The sequence below is a fragment of the Oryctolagus cuniculus genome, chromosome 3 (assembly GCF_964237555.1).
Source record: "Oryctolagus cuniculus chromosome 3, mOryCun1.1, whole genome shotgun sequence".
Lineage (NCBI taxonomy): Eukaryota > Metazoa > Chordata > Mammalia > Lagomorpha > Leporidae > Oryctolagus > Oryctolagus cuniculus.
Window position 1 is genome coordinate 39,062,189 of NC_091434.1, and position 9,756 is coordinate 39,071,944.

The following is a 9,756-nucleotide window of genomic DNA, read 5'->3' on the forward strand; positions in this document are numbered from 1 at the left end:
AGCTAGATTGGTAGTGGATTTTCCTAGACTGAAACTCACATTCAGATATAGGTTGCAGGCATCCTAAGTGGCAGCTTAAACCATTGTGCCACATCTCTGTCCCAGGAGCACCTGTTTTTGCCTTGATCAAATGATTTTAATATTTATGGTGGGCAAGAGATTCAGAGCCATGTTATATATGTGATCTGGTATCTTCATGTTCAAGTTGAATCTGCAAAGTGGCCTGGAGTGGGCAGTTGTAGCCAGTTTGAGTGAAGAGAAGTTTGTTCCTTCCCCAGAGCTCCAGGGTGTGATTGCAAACAAGAACCTCTCTAGGAATGACTGGGCCAAGTGAAAGGGCCTGGGGCCAGTGTACTCGCTATGGAAATGCGAGAACTGCCCGTCACTAAGGGAAGTAGTTGTAAAATTAATAGTGATAATTAAGCCTCTCCAACTAATTGAGAATTCAGTAAGTTCTGGTAACTTCTGCATAGAAATTCAAACTTCTCTTTTCATGAAACTAGACCATAATGATAAATGAAATATTTCTTCTAAGTCATGTCTTTTTTTGTTTTCATTCTTTAGGACAGTCTGGTTCAGAAAAAGTTCAGCTAAAGGTAAGCAGTTGACTAAAAACAAGCAAAAACCTGAGTGTTAAGCAGCCATTTCATTTAGTAAATTAAGTAGTGCTTTGTAATTTACAGGTATTAAATACCTAACTTATAGATGAACAATTTGAAGTTCTGAAAGGTGAAGTGTGTGGGGAGCAACTCGGACTAGACTAAGTTACTGGAATTAAGACTTATTCTATGCATCTGCTCTCCCACAATATGGCGCTGAGAGAAAGAGACCAAACAACTTCTACACAGCTGCCTCCAGTTCGACCAATAACCTGCAGGAGCTGATCTCGCTCCTGATTGGAGGAGAGCAGCGTGCTCGGCGTGTGGGTAGCAGAGTTGGGATTGGTGGAAGAGGACTATAAAGGAGGAGAGAGACAACATGCACCAGGAACACCTGAGGAACATCTGAGCAGCCCCCGAGAGAGCTGGCCAGCGGTGTGCCGCTCCCCCGCAGAAGTGGGGAAAGTGGCAGGGGGAGCCGCCCCTCCACGGAGGTGGAGGGGTCGGCAGCCAACCCGGGAAGCACCAGCAGTAAACCCGGGAAGGGCCGAGCAGACAAAAGAACAGCGCAGGGTTTAGTGTCATTCCTCTGCGAAAAGGGGGAGCGACAGAAGTGATATGCCTGGAAAATGAAACCAGGCCTTCTAGACCCAACTGTTGTGCTCTTTCTACTATGTCAGAATTATCCCTGGATATTTCTTTTTATCTGCTGGTTCAGTCCCCAAATGATTGCAATGATCAGAAGCAGGAACTCCATCTGGTCTACTCAAGTACTTGGGCCATCTTCTGCTGCTTTCCCAGGTAGATTAGCTGGATCAGAAATGAGCAACTGGAACTTGAACCACTGCTCATATGGGATGTCAGCATCTCCTGCTGCACCACAGTGCTGGCCCTGATCCTTGACAGTTTTTAAGTTAATAGAGCTGACCTGAGAAATGTATGGATTTTGATTTGCTTTTATGTAAAATATTCTTTTGATTCCTAGGAAATTAATTCCAAGTTTCATCAAATCCATTACTCTGTCCTTTTATAATTTATATTTAAAAATGAACTTGGTTTAGATATTCATTACAGGGTAGTTGAAAGGAATTGATTTTTTTTTTAATCTCTTCCTTTGGGCTTTTGTGGTTTTATTTTTCTCTCTTTTTTTTTTTTTTTTTGGACAGGCAGAGTGGACACTGAGAGAGAGACAGAGAGAAAGGTCTTCCTTTTGCCATTGGTTCACCCTCCAATGGCCGCCGCGACCGGCGCACTGCGCTGATCCGAAGGCAGGAGCCAGGTGCTTTTCCTGGTCTCCCATGGGGTGCAGGGCCCAAGCACTTGGGCCATCCTCCACTGCACTCCCAGGCCACAGCAGAGAGCTGGCCTGGAAGAGGGGCAACCGGGACAGAATCCGGCGCCCCGACCAGGACTAGAACCCTGGGCACCGGCGCCGCTAGGTGGAGGATTAGCCTGGTGAGCTGCGGCGCCGGCTTATTTTTCTCTTATGTCTTGTCAGCTGGCCCTGCCTGGATATGAGCAACTCCAGGCGGGCACGGAGGAATGCAGAGTGTTGGGTGTGTGAGTAGTGATTGTGTCCAGGCCTAGGTGGCTACAGATCGAAACACTACTGGGCTAAAGAGCACTCTGTTAGGGCTGGCACTGTGGCAGAATGGGTAAAGCCGCTGCCTGCAGTCCCAGCATCCCACATGGGTACCAGTTTGAATGCTAGCTGCTCTACTTCCCATCCAGCTCCCTGCTAATGTCCTAGGAAAGCAGCAGAGGAAACCCAAGTGCTTGGATCCCTGCACCAGCGTGAGAGACAGGAAGAAGCTCCTGGCTCTTAACTTCAACCTAGCCCAGCCCTGGCTGTTGGTGGCTGTTTGAGGAGTGAACCAGCGGATAGAAGACCCCTTTCTCTCTCAGCGCTCTCAGATCAGAAATGATTATAGACGTTCAAGGCCATGACTATAGCCTGTGCAGGAATATCCTTTTTGGGTAAGTTTAGATATGTCAGCCTCTGTTGTCTTTTGTTTTTATTTTAGGGTTTTTTTTTCTTTTTTCAAGATTTATTTATTCATTTAAAAGGCAGAGTTAGAGAGAGAGAGAGAGACAGAGATCCTGCATCCACTGGTGTAGTTCCCAAACAGCTCCAATGGCCAGGACTGGGCCAGGCTGAAGTCAGTAACCTGGAACTCTGTTGGAGTCTCCTGTGTGAGAGGCAGGGACCCAAGTGTTTGTACCATCTTCCCCTGCTTTTCCAGGAGCAATAGGAGAAAGCTAGATCAGAAGCAGAGCAGCTGAGACTTGAACCAGTGCACGTGGGGATGCCTGCACTGTAGGCGATTGCTTAACCTGCCGTGCCACAGTGCCACAGTGCCAGCCCCAATGGATGATCTCTTTGCTCTTTCTACCTTTCAAATAATTAAAAATAAATTAAAATTTTAAAAATTGTTAGTATCTTGATCAGAGAAATTTGAAACATACCGTAGTACACTTTATGAATCCATTGATAGAGGATCAGCTAATTTCTTAGCGTACTATTATGAATATCCTAAATTGCATTTTATTTGTGGCTGTTATCAAGAGCCTATCACAAAACAAGAGACTTAAATTTTCTATCACATTTTCATGTGGAACGGATACTTTATCTTCTTATCAGTACTGTTGGAAATTAACGTGTGCAACCATAGACATTTTAAAGGGCTAGAAATTCAGAGGTATCAAATACAGATTAAGTGTCTTTTCTGAGACATGCTTGGGACAACAATATTTGTTTTTTTGATTTTGGAATATTTATATAAAGTTTACCAGTTGAGAGGCTGGCGCCATGGCTCACTTGGTTAATCCTCTGCCTGCCGCACCAGAATCCCATATGGGTGCTGGGTTCTAGTCCCAGTGGCTCCTCTTCCAGTCCCGCTCTCTGCTGTGGCCTGGGAGGGCAGTGGAGGATGGCCCAGGTGCTTGGGCGCCTGCACCCGCATGGGAGACCAGGAGGAAGCATCTGGCTCCTGGCTTTGGATCAGCACAGCGCCGGCCGTAGCGGCCATTTGGGGAGTGAACCAACGGAAGGAAGACCTCTCTGTCTCTCTCTCTCACTGTCTGTAACTCTACCTGTCAAATAAAAAAAATTTACCAGTTAAGCAACCCTAATTGTAAAACTTTTTTTTTTTTTAAAAAAAGGTTTATTTATTTATTTGAAAGGCAGAGTTCAGAGAGAGAAAGGGAGAGACAGAGATCGTCTATCTGCTAGTTCATCACCAAATGTCCACAAAGACCAGGGCTGAGCCAGGCTGAAGCCAAGATCCAGGAGCTTCATCCAGGTAACCCATGTGGGTTGTAGGAACCCAAGTACTCAGGCCATCTGTTTTTTTTTTTTTTTTTTTTTTTTTATACAGGCAGAGTTAGACAGACAGAGAGAAAGGTTTCCTTCTGTTGGTTCACCCCACAAATGGCCGCTACAGCCAGCACTGCGCTGATCTGAAGTCAGGAGCCAGGTGCTTCATCCTGGTCTCCCATGGGGGTGCAGGGCCCAAGCACTTGGGCCATATCCTCCACTGCACTCCCAGGCCACAGCAGAGAGCTGTACTGGAAGGGGAGCAACTGGGACAGAATCTGGCACTCCAACCAGGACTAGAACCCGGGGTACCAGCGCCCCAGACAGAGGATTAGCCTAGTGAGCCGTGGCGCTGGCCTACTCAGGCCATCTTTTAAAATTTTTTTTTTAGTTTATTTGAAAGCCAGAGTTAGTTAGAGAGGGAGAGACAGAGAAAGAGATCGTTCTTCTGCTGGTTCACTCCCCAGATGGCCACAACAGCCAGCACGAGGCCAGGCAGAAGCAAAGAGCCAAGAGCTTCTCCTGGGTCTTCCACGTGGTAGCCAGGGCCCAGCTGCTTGTGCTGTCTTTCGCTGCTTTCCCGGGCTATTACCAGGGAGCTAGATCGGAAGTGCAGAAATAGGGAGCCAAAATGGGATGCTAGCCTCACAGACAGCATCTTAACCTGTTATGCCACAACATGGGCCCGTTTGCTTTCATGCCCTTCATCACTACATTCTGATGCAGTGGTTTAAAAGGCTAATATACTTGTTTTTTCTATTCAAAATAATAAAAATATATTTATATCTTACAAATGTCTCAAATTCAATTTCTGTATCACTCTAGTAATTATTTGAAATTTATGTTGTATTTGTTGTGCTGTTTTTAAAAATCCTACCAATTTTTTTTTTAGTCAGACTTTTTTTTTATAAGATTTATTTATTTATTTGAAAGACAGAGTTACAGAGGCAGAAGCAGAGAGAAAGAGGTCTTCCATCTGTTGGTTCACTCCCCAAAAGGCTCCAATGGCTGAAGCTGGGCAGATCCAAAACCAGGAGCCTGGAGCTTCTTCTGGATCTCCCATGTGGGTGCAGGGGCCCAAGGATTTAGGTTATCCTCTACTGCTTTTCCAGGCCATAGCAAAGAGCTGGATCAGAAGTGTAGCAGTGGGGACTCGAACCGATGCCCATATGGGATGGCAGCACTGCAGGTACAGCTTTTACCTGCTGTGCCACAATGCTGACCCCACAATTATTTTAAACTTATCTTTTAATTTGAATTTTCCACAAACTTGGTTTTTACATTTTATTTATTTATTTATTTATGTATTTATTTATTTGAAAGAATGACAGAGGGAGAAAGAGGTTGTTCGTCTACTGGTTCACTTTCCAAATGCCTACAACAGCCAGGGCTAGGCCAAGCTAAAGCTACGAGCCAGGAACTCCATCTATGTCTTCCCCATGGGTGGTAAGAACCCAAGTACTTATGCCAACCATGCTGCCTCCCAGGTGCATTGGTAGGAAACTGAACCAAAAACGGAGATAGGACTTGATCCTGGGCACTCCAGGATGGGATACGAGTATTTCAAGCTGTGACTTCACCTGCTGCACCACAATGCCTGTGCTTGTTGGGATACTCTTTATTTTTTGTTTCAACAAGTTCATTTGTCATTATCTCCTAGTTCTGCATACTATGCTCATCTAATTCTAATGTAGCCTATTGAAAGTCAAATATTTTTCTTCTTTTCTAATCTATTTTACTCAATTCATTTCCATTTTATTATTTACCTATTTAACTATCATGCTTTTTAATTTTTAAACAGAACAATGACAAAAGTGAACCAACATCAACAACACCTCGTAGTCTAAGAAAAAGATTAATAGGTATGTATTTCTTACACAAAGTTTTTACAAAGATGGACATCTAAACAAAGGCAGTAAAGACTAAGTATACAAGTTCTAGACTGAGACTGCTTGATTTTTAATCCTTGGCCTGCCAGTTACTCTAACTTCAGAGTTGTTTTGAGGATTAATTGAAAAAAACAACATGAAAAGTGCTTAGTGTAGTACTTGATCTTAACAGGTATTAGCTATTTCATCTTTTATTATTGCAATAATTATTATAACTACTACTTTTCATGAAAGAAAGGATTTTCTCATGTCCTCAAACTACAGATTCCTTAAGGGCAAGTAATATATTTTTTATTAACTCTAGCACTGAGCACTATGTTTTTCCTATTAGTCAGTGGATATTAAAGTTAGTTAAAACACTTTCCAGTAAAATTATGTGCATTTTAGTTTGTTTTGAGACTACTGAGAGTTCTGTTCATTCATTTAGAATTCTTACAATGAAATGGTATTAAATATTCATGGCTGACTGAATACAAAGTCAAGTGAATATACACAGGTTCTATCTTCTGGTCAGTTAAAAATAATTTTAGATTTTTGAATATTTAAATATGGGGCATATGACTTGTTGACCTCTGTTTTTTTTTTTTTTTTTTTTTTTAACAGGCAGAGTGGACAGTGAGAGAGAGACAGAGAGAAAGGTCTTCCTTTGCCGTTGGTTCACCCTCCAATGGCTGCCGCGGCCGGCGCACCGCGCTGATCCGATGGCAGGAGCCAGGAGCCAGGTGCTTTTCCTTGTCTCCCATGGGGTGCAGGGCCCAAGCACCTGGGCCATCCTCCACTGCACTCCCAGGCCACAGCAGAGAGCTGGCCTGGAAGAGGGGCAACCAGGACAGAATCCGGCACCCCGACCGGGACTAGAACCCGGTGTGCCGGCGCCGCTATGCGGAGGATTAGCCTAGTGAGCCGCGGCGCCGGCCCTGACGTCTGTTTTAGAAAGATGTTCCCTGGATGGCGCCGCGGCTCACTAGGCTAATCCTCTGCCTTGCGGCGCCGGCACCCCAGGTTCTAGTCCCGGTCGGGGCGCCGGATTCTGTCCCGGTTGCCCCTCTTCCAGGCCAGCTCTCTGCTGTGGCCCAGGAGTGCAGTGGAGGATGGCCCAGGTGCTTGGGCCCTGCACCCCATGGGAGACCACGAGGAAGCACCTGGCTCCTGCCTTCGGATCAGCGTGGTGCGCCGGCCGCAGTGGCCATTGGAGGGTGAACCAACGGCAAAGGAAGACCTTTCTCTCTGTCTCTCTCTCTCACTGTCCACTCTGCCTGTCAAAAAAAAAAAAAAAACAATAAAAAAGAAGAAAGATGTTCCCTTTCTTGATGTTCACCCCTTGACAATAATAATATTAACTAATGTTGTCAAATCCATCAAACATCAGGGCTTCAGCCTATAGCCTTTTCTTTTCAAGATAGGGATTTCGTAGAGCTGTTAATCCTTTTTTATTTTATTTATTTTTGCATTTGTTAAAAAGGTTTGTTTATTTGAAAGGCAGAGTTGAGAAAGAAACAGAGAGAGAGACTCTCTGCTGGTTCAGTCCCCAAATGGATACAACAAGCAGATGGCCAGGTTGCAGCCAGGAGCTTCATGTGGGTCTCCCATGAGTTGCAGTTGCTCAAGTCCTTGGCCCATCTTCTCCTTTCCTGGGCACAGTAGCATGGAGCTGGATCTGAAGTGGAGCATCTAGGACTTGACCAGGGATACTGGCATTGCTGGCAGCAGTTGAACTTGCTGTAACACACACACACACACACACACACACACACACACCCCTACCTCTCGTCTGCTGCTTCACTCCCCAAATGCCCACAAAGACCGAGGTTAGGCCAGTTTGAAGCCAGGAGCTCTCCCACATCAGTGGCAGGAACCCGCCACTAGAGCCCTCACTGCTGCCTCACAGGATCTGTACGAGAACAAAGCTTGAATGAAGAGCGGAAGCCAGGATTAAACTGGTGTGGGATTTAGGCTTCTCCGCTGGCATCTTAAACTACTGGGCCAAATGCCTGCCCCAGCACTATATTTTTAATCAGCCAGCCTAAAAATGGTAATGCAAGTAAAGATAAGATATGGAATTATGATTGTTATTTCATGTCAGAAACATCCTGTGTACTATACAAGAGTCTTAAAAGAGTTCATGGAAAATGGGTATTATGGAAAAATTTTGCATGTATTTCAAATTTTGTGCCAAAAATAAACTTAATTATACTTTTTCATGAACTTTTTTGAATTCCCTCATGTTTTCTCCTTACCACAAAGACAAATTCTGTTCAGAGAAAAGGTGAACTTTCTCTTCTTCCTTAATCACTAAGCATATATGCCTGCACATAGGAGTTATGCATGTAAATGAAGCAGAGACATTTTCTGGTACTCAGTACTACTTCTAACTTATGTATAAACATGTGTAGCAATCATTGCAAATTTGAATCTGCTAAGCTATATATGCCTACAAAATCACACTCCTTCCCTTTCCTTTTAAAAAGATTTGTTGACTTATTTGAAAGGCAGAGAGATTCTCTGTCCCCTGGCTACAACAATCTAATCTGGGCCGGGCTGAAGACAGGAACTAGGAGCTTCATCCTAGTCTTCCTCATAGGTGGTGAGGACCCAAGCACTTGGGCCATTTTCTGTTGCCTTCCCAGGATCATTAATGAGAAGCTAATGGGTCAGAAGCTCAGACTCAACCAAGCACTCTGGTGTGTGATGCTGGCATCTCAAGCCGCAGCTTAACCTGCTGTGCCCCACTTTTAATATCTATATTTGTTAAGTGCTGACTCTGGATAATTCTCTGAAATGTATCTGTTGAAAATAAATACTAATTTGGTAGTTATCTCATTTTAAAAGCCAACTTTTAAAAATAGTTTTATACTTGTTGATTATTTGGTAAGTGTAAAGCTTTATTATTTCCGGTGGATAGCGGAGGTGGCTATACTTTATTTTAAAGTAGAATTCTTGTATCAACTCTAGAATGGAATATGTATATGTATTAATAGTTGTTATAATAGTAGCTGCTGTTTAGTGAGTACTGTATGTGATGGAATTTTCAGTAGGCAACAACAGAAGTAGTGGTTTAAGCCATAGACATTTAAATGTCTCACATCATAAGAAATCTGGAAACAAGTTCTGCAGTTGATGTAGTAACTCAGTAGTGTCATGAAGGACCTGGGTTCTGTCTGTCTTTTTACTGTGCCACCAGCATATTTCATCTTTAGGTTTTGATACTTCATATTGCAAAATAGTTTCCATAGCTTTAAGCTATGGCTATAAATGGGCTTTTCCTCCATAAGCAAAGAAAGTCTTTTCCAGAAGCTTCCAGGAAATTTCCCCCTAATTGTCACTGTTAAAGGATTATATAGACAACCCTATTTTCAAGAGAGGTTGGGAGAGCAAGTGTTTGGCAGAGGGAAATGTGATAACCATTAAATATCACAGAGGATAGAGTTCACTTAGGAAGAAGAATGGTGGTAGGCATGATTGACAGTTTCTACTGTACTCCTGTGTATCATACATTATTAGTTATTTTAGATACACTTTAGTGTAATCGTCACAATGGTTATTAAATTAGGCACTATTAGTGTTTGATAAATGAGGAAACTGGCACATAGAATTTATGTGGTTAGCTCTGGTAAAATCATGAGCAAGTAAAGATAAAACCAGAATTCAGACTATCTTGTTTCAAAATCCATGCGATTTCCATAGCCCACAATGCCTCTCGTCAAACTGTCAAACTTTCCCAATTGTTTTTTTCCCCCCACAGTTCCAAGGTCTCATTCTGACAGTGAAAGTGAATATTCTGCTTCCAACTCAGAGGATGATGAAGGGGTTGCACAGGAATATGAAGAGGACACTAATGCAGTCGTAGTCAGCCAAAAGATTGAAGCTCAGAATAGAGTAGTTTCAGCTCCTGTTTGCAAAGAAACGCCTTCTAAGAAAATGAAAAGAGAGAAAACAGTAAGTGAAGAGAGAG

The 9,756-nt window shown here is 43.5% G+C and overlaps 1 protein-coding gene across 4 annotated transcripts in view; it reads left to right on the forward strand.

The window, feature by feature from the left end:
* The window catches only part of ORC2 (origin recognition complex subunit 2), a 52,499-nt gene that overhangs the window by 19,126 nt on the left and 23,617 nt on the right, over positions 1-9,756 (forward strand). For all 4 annotated transcript variants that reach the window (XM_051848306.2, XM_051848309.2, XM_017343017.3 and 1 more), the window contains exons 7-9: positions 565-596; positions 5,717-5,777; positions 9,547-9,740. In XM_051848306.2, the coding sequence (XP_051704266.1) occupies positions 565-596; positions 5,717-5,777; positions 9,547-9,740 (287 nt within the window). The remainder of the gene's footprint in view (positions 1-564; positions 597-5,716; positions 5,778-9,546; positions 9,741-9,756) is intronic.